The following is a 20,811-nucleotide window of genomic DNA, read 5'->3' on the forward strand; positions in this document are numbered from 1 at the left end:
CAACAAGTACTGCACGCAAACGTCAGGCGATGGTGTAAATCTTGTCAGAAGTATAATAATGATAATAGGGATAATACATTTCATTAATAAGCGCCTTTCAAAACTCTCGAGGTCACTTTACAGTCACAGGATAATTTTTTTTCTGTGGGTGAGCAGCGACAGCCACACGCGCCAGCGTTCACTCAATCCGGAATAACTCAAATAGACAGAAAACTATCTAGCTAGCTAGATAGTAGCTAGCTAGCTAGTAGCTAGCTAGCTAGCTAATAGATAGGTAGGTAGGTAGGTAGGTAGATGGATGGATGGATGGATAGATAGATAGATAGCGAGCTAGCTAGGTAGCTAGCTATGTAGGTAGCTAGCCAGGTAGCTATATAGCTAGCCAGGTAGCTAGGTAGCTAGCCAGGTATCTAGGTAGCTAGCTCGGTAGATAACCAGGTAGCTAGGTAGCTCGCCAGGTATCTAGGTAGCTAGCTCGGTAGATAGCCAGGTAGCTAGGTAGCTAGCCAGGAAGATAGGTAGCCAGCCTTGTAGCTAGCCAGGTAGCTAGCCAGATATTCAGGTAGCTAGCCAGATACCAAGGTAGCTATCCAGATAGCCCGGTAGGTAGCCAGATAGCCAGGTAGGTAGCTAGCTAACTAGATAGCTCATATATAGCTAACTAGATAGCTAATAGATATCTAGCTAGCTAATAGATCATGAGCAAGTTAGCTTGCTAGAAAGCTACTATATGGTTAGCTCGATAGCTAATAGATTGCTAGGTATCCAGCTAGATAGATATCTAGATAGCCAGCTAGATAGCCGGATAGCTAATTATTGATAGCCAGTTAAGTATTCCATCAAAGCCTGTCAATCATCCGCTCACTTTTACACAATTAGCCAAAAGAATAATTTATATGTGTGTACGACCTAATTCGGTGGCAAAGCCTCAATAGTTTCCCAAGTTTTAGGCCAACTTTTTCAAAGGGGGGGCCAGAGACGTCCTGCCAACCACGCTCGGGGTTTATGTGCTAGCGCGTATGCGTGTGTTAGCGCGCGTGCATCGTGACATTGCAGCCAGAGCTGACCCACATCCTGTTGTAAACATCTCAGACATCATACAGCTGCGCGGCGCTGCTCTGTGTTAATACACACGCGCACATGTGCATGCAAGAAGTAGTACGACCGGTCCGGATTCTGCACATCATCAAGAAAATAAGACTTTATGAGCTTGCCAATAGCAGACGAGCAGGATGAACTCATTAATTTGCAGATGCACGGCGGCGCCCTTCATTTTATACACATCGGCTCTGGTTTATGAGCAGCCGAGGGAACGTATACTATCTTTTTTTTTTTCGACTCTGTCATTAGGGGCATATGTTTTATTTTATGTGTCAAAAGACTGTGCCAAAAAAAAAATGCTCATTTTGCTCCAACAGGGCTAATTACATATAAATCTGAATGGATTAGCTGAGATTAGTGGATCAACGGAAAAGAAACACCAAATGATTCTGTTATTATGCATGATATGTATGGTTGCTTTCTAAATCCATTTAATCTGCATATGTTCAATGACATCTGATAGCAAGTATTTTATCTTGTGTTTATTGAACGACTAGCATAAAAATAAACTTGTTTTACAAGCAAGTAGCGGCTAATGCTAGAAGCCAACACGACAATCAAACCCGCTGCCCAGATTTTTTGCTCATAAACTGCTCGTTCGATCACAAGCGAAGACACAAAAAGCAGCAGGCTTGTTGGCTCCTCTCTAGTTAGCCGCTAATTCGTTAGCCCGCAACCCCACCGCCTGTTCTTCACAAACTGCTCAACTGTTTAGTTACAATACACAAAACTACTTTTTCGTCGAGTCATTCTTGACATTATCTAGCCGTTGACGAGTGTCGAGTGTTAGCTAGCGAGCGCATAAATGCTTGTTGCCGGCATTAGCCATTAACCCTGAACTTGAAACTCACAAAGTGCTCATTTGATAGCAAAGCTAACATCGTAAATGATTAGTTACAACTAATGCTAGTGGTCGGTGATAGCAGTAGCTCTGGCTGGACAACTCCATTGATTAACAGTCATGAAGCTAAAAAAAAAGAGGAACTGGCTAACGTCGCTAAACGTTGGCACGCGCTACCACTGCCTGGACTTCAAATTGCTCATTGACTAGCATGTAATGGATGAATTTAAAAACAAATGTTAGCTCGAGGCTAATGCTAACAGTCGTTGGAAATTAAGCCCAATGTCTTACTTGAAACTCACCAACTGCACATTTAAATCTCACTGTACAAATTATAACAACTAGCTAGCAAAACAAATATCAGCTACAGGCTAATGCTAACCGTTGTTGTTGGTAATTAAGCCTGCTGTCTTGAACCTCACCAACTGAGCATTTAATAACTCACAAAAAGAATTATAACATCTAGCTAGCAAAACAAATATCAGCTTGAGGCTAATGCTAACAGCTATTCTTAGTAATTAAGCCTGCTGTCTTACTTGAAACTCACCAACTACGCATTTCATAACTCACAAAACAAATTCTAACAACTAGCTAGCAAAACAAATATCAGCTACAGGCTAATGCTAACCGTTGTTGTTGGTAATTAAGCCTGCTGTCTTGAACCTCACCAACTGAGCATTTAGTAACTCACAAAAAGAATTATAACATCTGGCTAGCAAAACAAATATCAGCTTGAGGCTAACGCTAACAGCTGTTGTTGGTAATTAAGCCTGCTGTCTTACTTGAAACTCACCAACTACGCATTTCATAACTCACAAAACAAATTCTAACAACTAGCTAGCAAAACAAATGTCAGCTAGAAGCTAATGCTAAAAGCTGTTGTTTCTACAATTAGCCTAGGCTAATTGTAAATTAGATTAATCTCGCAATACAAATTCTCACAACTAGCTAATTAGCAGCAAGTTAGTTAGCGACTATTTCTATCTACAAGCGTTCACACTCACTGTCTGGAATTCAAACTGAGCCTGATCTTTTTATTTGCTTTCTCCCATTTATTTTGAACATAAAATCCATAACTGTCTATAGGGATTGGATAAAATGGATGACACTAATTTCATCCAAATAAAACACGCCAATTTATATTGTACTGTCTTTATTAACGTGTGCCGTGTTTCCGTGTCCTCCTTTCACCTCTGAGGTAAGCTGTTTGAGAATGTGAGACGGTGAACTTTGCCCTTTGAGGGGTGAGCTGGAGGGTTTTTACCAGCGAGGTGATGGAAGTTGTTGGACACTTTTAAGCAGCGTTGACCAAATATTCTCTGCCCTAATTAAGGTCCAATTTAATGACTGTATTTTACAATTATTAACATTCATTTATTTATGTATTTATTTATATATTTATTTATTCATTCGTGTATTTGTTTGTTTATTTATTTAGTTATTTAATTAGTTTCTTAGTTATTTAGTTAGTTATTTCGTATTTTTTTTATCTATTTATTTTTATTTATTTATGTTTTTTACAAACTAGATTATTTGGAAAGAAAGTAGGAGCAGGATTAAAAAAAACTGTGCTAGGACCTCATATGTGTGTGTGGGGGTGGGGGGAGGGGAGCGCGACTTGTGTGTTCGTTGGAAAAGGGTTGAATGTGAATTTTGTGACGCTTATTCTCCCGGCCCGCGACTCAACCGCTAATCGGCTGATAATCACTTGTGTGTTCTACATGTCCAAAGATAATGGAAAAGAAGGCTAACTTTGACTCACAAGTAATATACAGTGATACCTCAGTTTACGAACCCCTTGGCTTACGAACTTTTCGCTTTACGAACGTTAAATTTATGAAAATTTTACCTTGGCATACAAACTATTTTTCGGCATACACACGTAGCTGCCTCAATGAGTGATGTGTCGTTCGCGAACGAGCACGTTCTTCTAACAACAAAATGGCAGCCGACTGTTTTTGTCCTCTATTCCCCGCCCCCAGTCTTCGGTTAAAGCCACGTGATTGGTCAAGAACGCAGCAGTGAGAGGGGGGGGGGGGTGTTTTAAACATTAAAGAGACAGGCAGACGACAGTGAGAGAGTTTAAACATTGATAGTTCAAAGGCAGAGTGTAGACTGCAAGGTTAAAATTCCCATCAATCAGGCTCCACAAATAACCCGCACAAGCCATCTGTACACTTGATGCAAAAAGCTATCAACCCGGGTAAATAGAACACAATTGATGAGGAACAAGGTAAAATTATCGCACCTACAAGGGATCATTCCTCAAGATGGTGAAAGAAGAAGGCTACGTTCCTCATCAAGTGTTTAATGCTGATGAAACTGGCCACTCCATTCCATCAAGCCATCAACGACCATCACAAAGCTAAATAAAACTTTATTATATAGTACTGTTTATTTCTTTAATTATAATACCATTATTGTAATATAAAATAAGGTATATTTTGTGTAATTTTAAGGCTGAGAAAATTAGAAAGCAAAAAATTGTTTTTTGAGGACCTGGGAATGGATTATACTCATTTTAATGGTTTCCTATGGGAAATTAATTTTTGGGATACACACTTTTCGCCTTACACACTCTGTCTGGTAACCAATTAACTTCGTAAGCCAAGGTATCACTGTACAGGGTAACAAAACAGAAGCTAGCATAGTGCTTCATCTTGTCGTTAGCATAAGAAACATTCTTTTACTATCTGTTACCGACCCACCCAAAATGGTTCAGCGACCCCCACCACTTGAAAATCCCCAGTCGACTTCTATCTTAGCCAATCCTCTACATTTTCTGTCTCTTTCTCACAGGTTCAACATGCCTCATGACGATAACCCCAAATGTCGGGAGGCCGGTATGAAGCACCAGTATCATGTCATGGCTCCCACACTCAACCATGACACCAACCCTTGGTCGTGGTCCAAGTGCAGCCGAAAGTACATCACAGAGTTCCTTGAGTATGTACACAATAATCTTAGCTACACGGATTTTACACTCACAAACTGTTCGTTTGATAATGTGATGATGCAAAAAGATAACTCAAGCTAATCACTACTAATACTAATACTGTATATGAGCTATCTAGCTAACTATTAGCTAGCTATCTCGCTAGCTATCTCGCTGGCTATATATTAGCTATCTAGCTCGCTATTAGCTATCTATCTGGCTAGCTATCTAGCTAGCTAGCTATTAGCTATATATTAGCTAGCTTTCTATCTATTTGAGTTACTTCCGGTTTGAGTGAACGGTGGCGCTTGTGGCTGCCGCTGCTCCCCCACAGAAGGTTTTGTCCTGTGGCTATGGAGTGACCTTGAGAGTTTTGAAAGGTGCTTATAAATGAAATGTATTATTGTTGTGATGACTTTTTTGTCAATTTGTAAAATCATAATAATAATAATAATAATAAATGATCCATTTCATTTGTGGGCGCCTTTCCGGACTCTCGGGGTCACTTTGCAGTCACAGGATTGATTTTTCTGTGGGTGAGCAGGGGAAGCCACACACTGCCGCTTTTGTTTTGTTTTTTTACATTAGCTAGCTTTCTATCTACTTGAGTTACTGGGTTGAGTGAACGCTGGCACGTGTTGCTGCTACTGCTCACCCGCACAAAAAAAATATCCTGTGACTGTTAAGTGTCCTTGAGAGTTTTGAAAGGCGCTCATAAATTTAATGTATTATTATTATTATTATTATTATTATTATTATTATTATTATTATTATTGTTATTATTATTATTATCAACATGTTACTCTTTCGCAGCTTCAACTGGATTATTAGCAGCTAATGCTAGCAGCGCATGCTCCTGCCCATACTCCAAACTTCTTAACTGCTCATTTAATTACAAGGGTTGAGGCACATACGCAAGCTAGCTAGTGAACTGCTAGATGTTGGAGACTACCCCGAGATCATTAGCAACTGTAGCTGTTGAGCCCAAACTCACTAAATATTATTTGATGTAAAAAAACAGCAACGACAACTCGCTTGTTGGCTAGTGGCTACTTAGCCGCTATGCCACTGTTGTGAGTAGGAATCCTATCTGGAATTTAAACTTACAAACGGCTCATTTGATAAGTGAAGATGATACAGAAAGCTCAACCTCTAGCTAATGGTAGGTGAGCTGTTGTAAATGATACAGACATCTCAACCACTAGCTAATGCTAGGTGAGCTGTTGTAAATAATACAGACACATCAACCACTAGCTAATGCTAGGTGAGCTGTTGTAAATAATACAGACAGCTCAACCACTAGCTAAGGCTAGGAGAGCATTTGTGAGTGACACAGGCAGCTCAACCACTAGCTAATGCTAGTAGAGCGATTGTGTTTGATACAGAAAGCTCAACCACTAGCTAATGCTAGGTGAGCTGTTGTAAATAATACAGACAGCTCAACCACTAGCTAAGGCTAGGAGAGCTTTTGTGAGTGATACAGGCAGCTCAACCACTAGCTAATGCTAGTAGAGCGATTGTGTTTGATACAGAAAGCTCAACAACTAGCTAATGCTAGGTGAGCTGTTGTAATTGATACAGACAGCTCAACAACAAGCTATGGCTAGGAGATCTTTTGTGAGTGATACAGACATCTCAACAACTAGCTAATGCTAGGAGAGCGATTGTAATTGATACAGACAGCTCAACCACTAGCTAATGCTAGTAGAGCTTTTGTGAGTGATACAGACAGCTCAACCACTAGCTAATGCTGGGAGAGCTTTTATAATTGTAAATACACACATATTGTATCAATAAATGTATTTTTCAATGGACATCATTGAGTAAGAGGGCTGAAAAAGGATTGCCTTGTCGACCAAATGAATCTTGTGAAGGTGTTTTTCGGCAAGTGCTCATTTGCACTTATGAGGTTGAGCGTCCCCGTTTTGCTTGCAGTTTCATGAGTTGAAACATTCCATCCTCGATTAGAATTCTACATGAATCTCTTGTCTTTTGAGGATTTCTGTGCGGCATCCAGGACAATGTGAGTCTGTTAAATGGTCAGATTAGGCGCTAGCGTAGCGACGACTGGAGTGCGCGAGCTGCATCGGTGGGAAATCCCCTTGAGAAACCCTTGTTTGAAGTCACTCTCAAGCTAACAATGATGAGTATTGATTCAGACTTCTCCCGTGGGTCCACCTGGTTTGAGTACGTTCATGTTTTAACTGCACTTTTTCATCTCGATGTCGTGCTGGAGACCCCCGCATCCCACTCAACCCCAACACTCCTCCCAAAAGACCACTCAAATGTCCTCTTTTTGACATCACTTTCTGGAGAGGGGGGGGGGGGGGGGGGGGGTGCGTAGGTGGGGGGTTGGGGAACCTCTGCAATGTCATTGAGAGTCCAAGCAGAACATAAAGAAACTATTCATTCCATTCCTGGCTGGGTGCCGATTGATTGAATCCATTTCTGGATGAAGTCTTATAAGGACCGTTAGGGACAAACTTTGACACAATCATAAATAATAATGATTATGATGATGATGATGATGATTATTATTATTATTATTATTATTATTATACTTGTTCCCATAACACACACATTGAGTTCAGTGAAATACGCCATAAAAAACAAATAAATATATTAATAAATAAACACATAAATACATGAATAAAAAATTAATTAATTACTAATAGACGAATAAATCGCTAAATAAATAGCTAAATAAATAGCTAAATAAATAGCTAAATAAATAGATAAATAAATAAATAAATAAATAAATGCCTCATGCACAAATACATACATTAATAATAGCTGAAGAAATAATAGATGAATAAATAGATGAATCAATAGATTACTAAATAGCTAAATAAATAAATATATAAATAGAGATACATAAATAGACAAATAAGTAAATAAATAAATAAATACTGTAGATAAATGAACTGTATTATTATTATTATTATTATTATTATTATTATTATTATTATTAATAACAATAATAAATAAATATTGTAGTTATATATATATATATATACATATATATATACATATATATATATATATATATATATGAATGAATGAATGAATGAATGAAAAATTAAATCAATCAATAATACATAAATACATAAATACGTAAATACATAAATAAATATATAAATGCATAAATACATACATGCATATATAAATACATACAAAAAACAAATACAGTAAAGTCTCGTTATATCGATATTCAAGGGAGTCCGAAAAAATATCGATATAACCGGTACTATCGATATATCCGACCCTGTTTGCATGTAATTTTCTCCGTGCGTGCATAGAAATAAATGTAATTGGGACTCACTAAACAGCACAATTCAACCCTTCGTCTCCAAACTGCAATTGTACGCAAATACCACCAAAAATAAATAAATAAATAAATAAATACATGCGCAGTCAGATTTGACAAAATGTCATCTTTAGCTTGAGTTTCAGTGTGTCACGTCATATCTCAAGTTTCAATGCCGTATTTCTTTTGTTTTGCTGCAATTGTCCAAACTGCGGCTTTTTTGGGCAAAGGCGGAAATGAAAAGGGAGCCACACAAAGTGTGGATAATCCCGTATAATCGCCGGCCTGTCATTGCCATCTTTGCTTTGTGCTCGCAGGTGTTGCAGCTTCTCTGCTTCTCCATCCACGATGAAGTTTCCGTCGTGTCAGACACATTACGTCATAACACCCCTCACTTCCTTTTTGTATTTTTTTTCTGTTGCGTAATCCATAATAATAATAATAATAATAATAATAATACTGTGAATATGAATAATAATAATAATGTAATAATAATATGAGTAATAATATGATTTATGATAATGTGAATAATATGCATAATAACTAATAATAATGAGAAGAACGATACGTGTTCTCATAACACACACATTGAGTTCAGTGAAACATGCCACAAATTAATAAATAAATAAATAAATAAACTAAATAAATACATACATACATACATGAATAAATAAATAAATTACTTAGTTCATTAAAAATAGACGAATAAACGGCTAAATAGATAAAATAAATATAGAAATAAATGCATAAATACATAAATTCATAATAGATGAATAAATAGATACATTAATGAATAAATAAATAAATAAACTAAATAAATACATACATGAATAAATAAATAAATTACTTAGTATATTAATAATAGATGAATAAACGGCTAAATAGATAAAATAAATACAGAAATAAATGCATAAATACATAAATTAATAATAGATGAATAAATAGATACATTGATGAATAAATAAATAAATAAACTAAATAAATACATACATACATGAATAAATAAATAAATTACTTAGTTCATTAATAATCGACGAATAAACGGCTAAATAGATAAAATAAATACAGAAATAAATGCATAAATACATAAATTCATAATAAATGAATAAATAGATACATTGATGAATAAATAAATAAATAAACTAAATAAATACATACATACATGAATAAATAAATAAATTACTTAGTATATTAATAATAGATGAATAAACGGCTAAATAGATAAAATAAATACAGAAATAAATGCATAAATACATAAATTAATAATAGATGAATAAATAGATACATTAATGAATAAATAAATAAATAAACTAAATAAATACATACATACATACATGAATAAATAAATAAATTACTTAGTTCATTAATAATAGACGAATAAACGGCTAAATAGATAAAATAAATACAGAAATAAATGCATAAATACATAAATTCATAATAAATGAATAAATAGATACATTGATGAATAAATAAATAAATAAACTAAATAAATACATACATACATGAATAAATAAATAAATTACTTAGTATATTAATAATAGATGAATAAACGGCTAAATAGATAAAATAAATACAGAAATAAATGCATAAATACAGAAATAAATGCATAAATACATAAATTCATAATAAATGAATAAATAGATACATTGATGAATAAATAAATAAATAAACTAAATAAATACATACATACATGAATAAATAAATAAATTACTTAGTATATTAATAATAGATGAATAAACGGCTAAATAGATAAAATAAATACAGAAATAAATGCATAAATACATAAATTAATAATAGATGAATAAATAGATACATTAATGAATAAATAAATAAATAAATAAATAAATTTGATAAATAATTAAATTCGATAAATAAATACTGTAGATAAAGAAATACTATAGATAAATACATACTGTTTGAATAAAAAATACATGAATAAATACTGTAGATAAACAAATAAATAAACAATTAAATTAATACATATCTAAATACATAAATAAATAACGTGTTTGACTTTGGCCTTTTGACAAGTGCCAATTGATGTTGATCTTTGTTTTTTTTTTTGTACGTGGCAGCGCGCATTCAAGCCAGCTGTGTTTGTGCATCGGTGGTTTCAGGGAGGGGTTCATACAAAGAGCGGTCTGTCATTATGTTATTTAATCCAGGCACGGTTGAGGATTGAGGCAATTTAATCAGACTTGTGCTTTACAAGTCCAAACTCTCAAAAAAATACATATAACGGCCAATAAAAGGTACAGTGATACCTCGGTTTACGAACCCCTTTGCTTACGAACTTTTCGGTTTACGAACATTAAATTTATGAACATTTTCCCTTGGCATACAAACAATTTTTCAGGATACACACGGAGCTGCCACAATGACTGATGTGTCGTTCGCGAACGAGCCCGTTCTCCTCACAAGAAAATGGCAGCCGGCTTGTTTTGGTCCTCTATTCCCCACCCCCAGTCGTCGGTTAAAGCCACGTAATTGGTCAAGAATGCAGCAGTGAAGGGGGTGGAGGGTGAACACATTAAAGAGACAGGCAGACGACAGAGAGAGAGAGAGTGATAAAATGGATAGAAAACAGTGAAATTTGGACTCGTTTCAACTTTGATCGTTTAATGGCATAGTGTAAACTGCAAGGTTAAAATTCCCATCAATCAGGCTCCACAAATAACCCGCACCAGCCATCTGTACACTTGATGTAAAAAGCTATCAAGCCAGCTAAATAATAATACATTTCATTTATTGGCGCCTTTCAAAACTCTAAAGAACACTTTACAGTGACAGGATTTTACACAGAACACAATTGATGAAGAACTAGGTAAAATGATCGCAGAGAAAGCACCGACAAGGGATCATTCCTCAAGATGGTGAAGGAACATGGTTACGTTCCTCATCAAGTGTTTAATGCTGATGAAACCGGCCACTCCATCCCATCAAGCCATCAACGACCATCACAAAGGTAAATAAAACAACTTTATTATACGGTACTGTTTATTTCTTTAATTATAATACCACAGCACATTTATTGTATATAAAATAAGGTATATTTTGTGTAATTTTAAGGCTGAGAAAATTAGAAAGCAGAAAATTGTTTTTTTGATGACCTGAGAATGGATTATACTCATTTTAATGGTTTCCTATGGGAAATTAATTTTTGGGACACACACTTTTCGCCTTACACACTCTGTCTGGTAACCAATTAACTTCGTAAGCCAAGGCATCACTGTACAGGGTAACAAAACAGAAGCTAGCATAGTGCTTCATCATGTCGTTAGCATAACAAACATTCTTTTACTATCTGTTACCGACCCATCCAAAATGGTTCAGCGATTATTGTACAGTACAGTTTATTTCTTTAATCATAATACTATAGCACATTTATTATACGTAAAATAAGGTATATTTTGTGTAGTTTTAAGGCTTCAAAAATTAGAAAGTAGAAAATTATGTTTTATGGGGAGCTGGGAACGGATTATTCTCATTTTAATGGTTTCCCATGGGAAATTTATTTTTGGGATACACACTTTTCACCTTACGCACTCTGTCTGGGAAGCAATTAAGATCGTAAGCCAAGGTATCTGTATATTACAAATCCTTTTTCCATCCGATCTGACGTTGTTGTTACACGCTTAGTTGCGTTTGACTCCGTCTCCACCCGCGCTCTTGTCTACTCGCCTAATTTGCTTTTCATTCAATTGACTTTGTGTTTTGATTGAACGCAGCACCGGTTACGGCGAGTGTCTTTTGGACGAGCCCGTAAGCAGGACGTACGAGCTGCCTACACTCCTCCCCGGGCAAATCTACAATGCCAACAGACAGTGTGAACTCATGTTTGGACCTGGATCTCAAATTTGCCCTTACATGGTAAGTGGGCTTGTAGAGAAAAACAAGTTTGGGAGGGTCGACGAGGGGGTGAGGAGGCGTTCCTCAGGGATTTAAAAAAATATGTTGATTTTTTTTATGTATTTTTTTTATTTCAATGGACTGCTTTTTTTTGGTGCTTTTTTTATAATTGTAAAGTGTCCTTGAGAGTTTTGAAAAGTACTTATAAATTAAATGGGTTGTTATTAATTATTATTATTAATTTTAAATGAGCTATATAAATACAATATAAATAATGCTATCTAAAAATATTTGTAATAAAAAAAAATTATTAGATATTTTTGTTAATTTGTTTTCTGTCGCGGCTCGGAATTGAAGCGGATTTATGTGGGACAGGAGATTGTTTTCGTCAATGTATGCTACAGCTGCGTGTTTGCTTTCAACATTTAGCTTGTAGTACACGTACACGTCCCTGATCCACTGCTGAAAAAGATGCTTTTATTCTCTCCTCTTTCATCTAGAACTGCTTCATGTCACAAAGAGGGTATAGCAAGTGCTGAAGAATGAATGAATCTCTGTGTCTTTGGGTTGTCATGTTATTTGTTTTGTTTTTTTTTGTTGTTGTTTTTTTTTTAACTTTATGTGACTTCCGGGCTGAGTGGACGCTGGCGCGTGTGGCTGCCGCTGCTCACCCGCAGAAAAAATATCCTGTGACTGTAAAATGACCTTGAGAGTTTTGAAAGCCAGTAAATGAAATGTGTTATTATTATTATTATTATTATTATTATTATTATTATTATTATTATTATTATTATTATTATTATTATTATTATTATTCTACAAGGTTCACAGGGTGTGCCTGACCCTTTCTCAGTTCATTTCGGGCAGTAGGCGGGGTGCACCCTGAACTCGTTGCCAGCCAAATGCAAGGCACACATACCTGTAGATGAACATTCACGCTCACAATCACACCAAAGAAAAACTTTGTGTGCTCCATGAATCCGCTTGCATGTTTTGGGAATGTGGGAGGAAAAAGGAGTACCCGAAGAAAACCCACTCAAACACTGGAAGAATGTTCAAACTGGAATCGAACCGCGCGCCTCGGCACTTTTAACACATGTCAAACAGTGTGCGCTTTCATGTAATTTTAATTGGCTTTTTAAATGAAATATCAGTAGTTACCCCCCTTGTATTTGTGGCACCGTTTTTTTAATTAAAAGTTGGAATTTTGGACTTGTAAGCGCATGGCAGGGCGACAAGGGGCAACTCCTAATCCCAAGACATGAAAGAAAACAATATTTTAAAGGCACAGCTTGCCACCACTGTCTGATTTTTCATTTTAAAAACTCCGATCATGGCTGAAATGCTTTTCGGGTTATGTTGGAAACCTGGGAATTGACAGATGTTTTATGTTTTTTTTTTTTGGGGTAATTTTTACAGAAACAATGTAAAAGGCTGTGGTGTACAAGCGCAGAGGGAGACCATAAGGGATGCCGTACGCAACACATGCCACTGGCTGATGGGACTGAATGTGGACACGGAATGGTGAGTCTGAAACACACACAAAAAAAAGTCTACTTGTGTTTTATTTATTTATTTATTTATTGATTTATTTATTTATTTGTTTGTTTGTTTATTTTATCTATGGATTTATTCATTGATCAATTTATTTATTTTTACTTCATTATTTCTTCATTTATTATTCTTTATCTGTTGGTTTATTTATTTGTTTGTTTTCGTTTTATTCTTGATTTATCAGTTTATTTATTTATTATTATTATTATTATTATTATTATTATTATTATTATTATTATTATTTGCTTCTGATCAATATAAACCCATCTCAGAATTGCTTGAAAGTGTCTCTGGATATTCACCCATGTCATGGGAAGAGGAAAAACAGCACAGAGCGACACCTTTTTAGAACTAGACCGATAATGAATGATTGACTTGTATTATATATACAGTAAAGTCTCGTTATATCGATATTCAAGGGAGTCCGAAAAAATATCGATATAACCGGGACTATCGATATATCCGACCCTGTTTGCATGTAATTTTCTCCGCGTGTGCATAGAAATAGTATCGATATAACCGGGATTATCGATATATCCGATATCGATATAACGAGACTTTACTGTATATATATATTTTTTTATTCCACACTGAAATAATAATCATAATCATAATACATTTCATTTGCAAGCTTTATAGTCACTTTACAGTCACTGGATCAGTTTTTCTGGGGGTGAGCGGTGGTCCTGTTCACTCAACCTGTAACTTAAATAGATAGCTAGCTAGCTAGCTAGCTATTAAATATCCAATAGATAGCCAGTTAGCAAGCTAGCCAATAGATAGCTAATAGATAGCCAGCTAACCAGCCAGCCAGCTAATAGCTAGCTGGATAGATAGATAGAATTAATTGTCAGAGACCACCGACCCCCCACCCCCGCTATTCGTCAAAAAAGCCAATCAAATGTTGTTGTTTTTTTTCCAACCGGTATTCCCATCCTCGAGGGCAAAACAGCCCATTTTATCTGCATGAGGGATTTAATGTCAACCAGTCAGGTGACCGGCGCTTTTCCTTTTGGCCTCCATGTTGTCCCGGAGGCCCCAACATCCCATCCATTAGCCTTCATGTTCTCTTCACCCTGGGGTGCTATGCTAATCAGGACTGAGACGGCGGGTCGGTTGCTAAGGTTACGGGCAAAAAAAAAAAAAAAAACTCGGGAAGAAGAAGAAAACAAAAATCAAGGGAGAAGTAAAGAAAAACGAGGCGGCCCGGCCGTTTACAGTTGAGTCACCTTGGGGTGAACCCGTGACCCCCGCCCTTACGGTCAGGGCCGTAACAGAACTTGCCAGCATCCCCTTGTCAAAGCGGGATAAGAGGCGTGAGAGGGAGTTAAGGACGTGTTTGAACGAGGGAGGAGTAAAGTCTTAACATTCTGCCCTCCCGTCGTCTTTTTCTAGGGTCGACGACGCATCCGATTTACCATTTTTTTTTTTAGTCTTCAATGCCCCACAATCTCCCAGTTGAGGTTAAGCGTTGATGGCTAACATCTTAATCCAACTACAACAACCGCACTAAAAAGTAATGGCCCCACTCTCTCGCTCCGCAAGAGACTTTTCACCAAATCTCCGTCCCTTAAAGGACAACCGACGCCTCCGGACATGTTGTGTCCATAATTTGTCAAATTACTTGAAATGACTTCTACTGAGCGTGTTTTACAAAGATTCCACCACATATAGCTATTTTTTTACGTTTTAAGACTCGCGCTGAATATTCAGGAAGTCTTGTTTTTGAATTGGTGACAAGTCCATCCGTGACGTCATGTCAGGAACGCCACTGACCGAGAAAGCAATGCATTTTGGGTACTTTGTTTGGTCTGAAAACTTCGTGTCGAATTGTAACTTAACTCAGAATTCCAACTTGTAACGCAGGATTTCGACTTTTAAGTCTGATTTCCGACTTTTAACTCTGATTTCCGACTTTTAACTCTGATTTCCGAATTTTAAGTCCGAATTCCAACTTTTAACTCAGAATTCCGATTTTTTACTCAGATTCCGACTTTTAATTCAGGATTCCGACTTTTGACTCTGATTTCCGAATTTTAACTCAGAATTCCGACTTCTAACTCAGATTCCGACTTTTAATTCAGGATTCCGATTTTTAACTCTGATTTCTGAATTTTAAGTCAGAATTCCAACTTTTAACTCAGAATTCCGATTTTTGACTCAGAAATCTAACTTTTAAAGTCAGAATTCTGACTTGCTCAGAATTCCAACTTTTAACTTAGGATTTCAACTTTTAACTCAGGATACCGACTTTTAACTCATATTCCGACTTTTAACGTTGACTTCTGACTTTTAACTCTGATTTCCGAATTTTAAATCAGATTTCCGACTTTTAACTCAGAATTCCGATTTTTGACTCAGAAGTCTGACTCTTCAAGTCAGAATTCTGACTTAACTCAGAATTCCAACTTTTAACTCAGATTCCGACTTTTAATTCAGGATTCTGACTTTTAACTCTGATTTCCAACTTGTAACTCTGATTTCCGAATTTTAAGTCCGAATTCCAACTTTTAACTCAGAATTCCGATTTTTTACTCAGATTCCGACTTTTAATTCAGGATTCCGACTTTTGACTCTGATTTCCGAATTTTAACTCAGAATTCCGACTTCTAACTCAGATTCCGACTTTTAATTCAGGATTCCGATTTTTAACTCTGATTTCCGAATTTTAAGTCAGAATTCCAACTTTTAACTCAGAATTCCGATTTTTGACTCAGAAATCTAACTTTTAAAGTCAGAATTCTGACTTGCTCAGAATTCCAACTTTTAACTTAGGATTTCAACTTTTAACTCAGGATACCGACTTTTAACTCATATTCCGACTTTTAACGTTGACTTCTGACTTTTAACTCTGATTTCCGAATTTTAAATCAGATTTCCGACTTTTAACTCAGAATTCCGATTTTTGACTCAGAAGTCTGACTCTTCAAGTCAGAATTCTGACTTAACTCAGAATTCCAACTTTTAACTCAGATTCCGACTTTTAATTCAGGATTCTGACTTTTAACTCTGATTTCCAACTTGTAACTCTGATTTCCGAATTTTAACTCAGAATTCCGTTTTTTAACTCTGAATTCCGATTTTTGACTCAGAAGTTCCACTTTTAAAGGCAGAATTCGAACTTAACTCAGAATTCCAACTTTTAACTCAGATTCTGACTTTTAATTCAGGATTCCGACTTTTAACTCTTATTTCCGAATTTTAACTAAGGATTCTGACTTTTAACTCGGAATTCCGATTTTTGACTCAGAAGTTTGACTTTTAAAGTCAGAATTCCAACTTTTAACTCAGATTCCGACTTTTAATTCAGGATTCCGACTTTTCACTCTGATTTCCAACTTTTAACTCTGATTTCCGATTTAACTCAGAATTTTGATATGATCAATGATAAATTTAATGTATTATTATTATTCACATTATTCATATTATTCATATTATTATTATTCATATTATTATTCATATTATTATTATTATTATTGAATGTTGATGTAGTCCTACAACTCAATATTCTGTGGGTCCTGCAACTTGAGTGAAAATGACAAAAACCCTGGCACTGGACTCGACACATTTTTTGCAGATTGGTCTGGCAGTGCATGAGTTAAAGATGGCTAACCAAAACATGGCGAATTCAAATTCAATCACAAATCAGGCTACCAAACTGCGGCATGTCCTCCATCGATGGACATTTCCAAAGAAATAGATGATCTGCTGTTTGGTTGAGTTAAAATGGGGCACCGTGTTTTCCCCCTCATCGAGCCCCCCACACAGGGGTGCTGGAGTGAGTAATGTGGTCACATGACCTCTTGGCGGCGTCTCTGTCATCTGGCTCAATGGGCCGTGAATTAATGAGGGCATCCCATCACTTGTGGCCTATAAATACCGCCGCCACCTTCCCCCTATTAACCCCCGCATCCCCAACCGTCCCTCTGTCTTTGCTTCTTTGGCACTAGATCTGGCCTGATGTTTTTAGGGGGGGGTGGGGAGTGTTTTTTTGGTGTGTACATGCCTGTTGTCGCCTGTTTTGTGTGTGTGTGTGTGTACATGTGAAGTTTAACGCCCAGCAAGCATTCTCAATAGTAGCCTGTCAAGCCAAAACCGGGGTTCCGCTCAGCCCCTCCATGCACATGCCGAACCTTTTTGAAGATGCCGCTTCTCACCACGTAGCCCCACAATGGGTGGCGGAGGAAGATGGCTGATAAACGACCCGCGTTTTGTCATCCCAAAAAAAAAAAGACCCTTCAATAGCCCGAGCCCGGACCCGTTGTTGTGTCTATTTATCTGTCGTCTAGTGTTCCCAGATCGCCTTGATAGGTGTTCAATTGAGTGGGCAATAAAACGGGAGAGTTGTTATATATTTCCAGAGCATTCCGCTAGAGGGCGGTTGGGCGGGGGGGAGGAGTCGATGGCTGACAACCTACTTTTGTTTGAGCCAATTAGAGTGAGACAGCCAAAAAAACGGGCCAAAATTGAGTCTGTTGGTGGAAGAAGAGGCGAGTGTTTGGCCGGAGAGTCCTGGCAACGTGACATAATGCACAAATCGGTGGGGCTTCCCCGCCCCCAGTCTTCGATTAAAGCTACGTGATTGGTCAAGAACGCAGCAGTGAGTGGGGAGGGGGGTGGTTAAACATTAAAATAAATAATGTATATTTTGTATAGTTTTAAGGCTTAGAAAGGTTAAAAATTATGTTTTATGGGAACCTGGGAACGGATTACTCTCATTTTAATGGTTTCCTATGGGAAATTAATTTTTGGGATACACACTTTTCGCCTTACACACTCTGTCTGGGAACCCATGAAGTCCGTAAGCCAAGGTATTACTGTAGTCCTAAAACTCAATATTCTGTGGGCCTTGCAATTTGAGTTAAAATGACAAAAACCCTGGCACTGTGGTGCACATGTTTGCACATCTGGCAGTGAATGAGTTAAACGAGGCTGAATAGATTACAAAAAACATATTTTTGCACCCAGGTTGAACAAATGTAGATCACCATTCCTCTGACTGTAAATATGCATGACTGAAGTTGACGAAAATACAGTAAAGTCTCGTTATATCGATATCGGATATATCGATAGTCCCGGTTATATCGATATTTTTTCGGACTCCCTTGAATATCGATATAACGAGACTTTACTGTAATCTGTACGGCCACAAGAATGGAGACCGACGGCAGCAACGCCATCTGAGGACAACAGCATCTGCTCAAAGCTTGTTGGCTGGCTCCTTTGGATGCTGGCGCCCTGTAATTGACAGGAAATTGTCGCAGCAAGCCGCTCATGTGTTCACCTAAGCCCATACATCACCGCCGGAATGAGAAGGCAGGAGGCAGCTGATTTTTTTTTTTAAAAAAAAAGCTCGTCAACTCTTTCATTTTGGCCCATTGCGACGCTGAATCATCTTTCATGTCGCTGACGTTGTTTCTTAGGAGTCTTTGCCGTTCCGAGTTCAGAACTGGAGCGAATCAAAATGCTTGTTATCTCCACAATGCGCGTTCACAATACAATTCTTCTTAAAAAGACCGCCAACTGTAGATTTGCAATATGGCCTTTGACGGACGTTTTTTTTTTTTTTTGACTGGAGCATAACTGGTCGACGTCACCTGCTTGTTCTATGATGAAAGGATGCGGACATAAAAGATGAGATGGGGTTGGAGATAAGAAAGCCTGACCCCACAGAAGCCTTTGTTTAGGGTTTCGGATATGACCGAGTTCCCTTTGCATCGGGCCTTCTAGAGCACGGGTTGAATCATATACAGTAAAGTCTCGTTATATCGATATTCAAGGGAGTCCGAAAAAATATCGATATAACCGGGACTATCGATATATCCGACCCTGTTTGCATGTAATTTTCTCCGTGCGTGCATAGAAATAGTATCGATATAACCGGGACTATCGATATATCCGATATCGATATAACGAGACTTTACTGTATAGCTAGTTAATTAGCTACGCGACTAAACAGCTTGCTCTTCTCCAGTTATGGCTCACGAAGATATTGGTGGTGTGCTATTTGCACTCATGATCCATGACCTCAAGGACAAATTACAACTACAGTGACACCTCGGTTTACAAACGCTTTAGCTTACGAATTTTTCGCCTTACGAACATTAAATTCACGAGAATATAATCTTGGCGTACAAACTAGTTTTCGGGAAACACACGGAGCGTCACAATGGCTGGCGGACTAGTTTTCGGCGGAAGAACACAAAACCACACGGTCGAACGGCGCCGCTGTGACTGCCGGACTAGTTTTCCACACCCACTTTCTTTCAGTGCAGATGTGGTTTGTGATCGAGTGGATACTTGAGCTTTTTTTGGGACCTGTGTTGTCTAAGCAACGGTCTTGGGTAATAAAAGAGATTGAAAAGCTTCTGTTGATTTGGATTTATGAAAAGCAGCTAGCAGGGGGAGGGTCCTTATGAAAGGTGACTCTCCTTCCAAACAGTAACTCCCTCCCTCCTCCTCCCACTCAAATCCATCAAGCCATAAACGACCATCACAGAGGTAAATAAAACACTTTATTATACAGTACAGTTTATTTCTTTAATTAAAATACAATAGCACATTTATTGTACATACAATGAGATATATTTTCTGTAGTTTTGAGACTTATTTAGTAGAAAAATATGTTTTATGGGGACCTGGAAACTGATTATTGTCATTTTTAATGTTTTCTTATTGGAATAAGAAATGTTTGGCAGACCAACTTTCATCTATGTCAATTCAATGTTGATATTCAGGTTTGAAATGAACCAAAACACGTGCTTAACTCATTCACTGCCAGACATGTTCAAATATATGTCCAGTTCAGTGCCAGGGTTTTTGTCATTGTCACTCGAATTCCAGGACCCAAAGAATATTGAGTTTTAGGACTACATAAACATTCAATGCAGCGTAATAAACCTTAGACTATCTTCTTTCATTTGAAAAAAAAAGAGTTAATTCCTGAATTATATGTGTCTGGAGTTATCTGAGCTTGAAATGAGGGTGGCTGTCCAAAATACAATGTTAAACATAAATATTGGTTTATATAGCGCTTTAACAACAGCTGAAGCTGGAACAAAGCGATATTATGGCAAAAAGGGAAATACTAGGGAATGGCAGCAAATGAGTTAATAGGAAAGTAGTCATCGGTGTCATGGAAGTATGCTGAAGAAGATCGTACTTGACTGAGACACGGCCATGGGATGGGTGTGTGCACGTGTTGTCGTCCACTTAACGTGTATC

At 37.2% G+C, this 20,811-nt stretch overlaps 1 protein-coding gene across 1 annotated transcript in view; it reads left to right on the forward strand.

Annotated features, from left to right (window-relative positions):
• LOC148897528 (A disintegrin and metalloproteinase with thrombospondin motifs 20) overlaps positions 1-20,811 on the forward strand; it is a 128,058-nt gene that overhangs the window by 31,777 nt on the left and 75,470 nt on the right. The window contains exons 9-11 of the mRNA XM_088995813.1: positions 4,742-4,888; positions 11,913-12,054; positions 13,453-13,557. Of these exons, the coding sequence (XP_088851939.1) occupies positions 4,742-4,888; positions 11,913-12,054; positions 13,453-13,557 (394 nt within the window). The remainder of the gene's footprint in view (positions 1-4,741; positions 4,889-11,912; positions 12,055-13,452; positions 13,558-20,811) is intronic.

The sequence above is a fragment of the Hippocampus bargibanti genome, linkage group LG05, assembly GCF_051943395.1.
Source record: "Hippocampus bargibanti isolate YZ-2025 linkage group LG05, ASM5194339v1, whole genome shotgun sequence".
Classification (NCBI taxonomy): Eukaryota; Metazoa; Chordata; class Actinopteri; order Syngnathiformes; family Syngnathidae; genus Hippocampus; species Hippocampus bargibanti.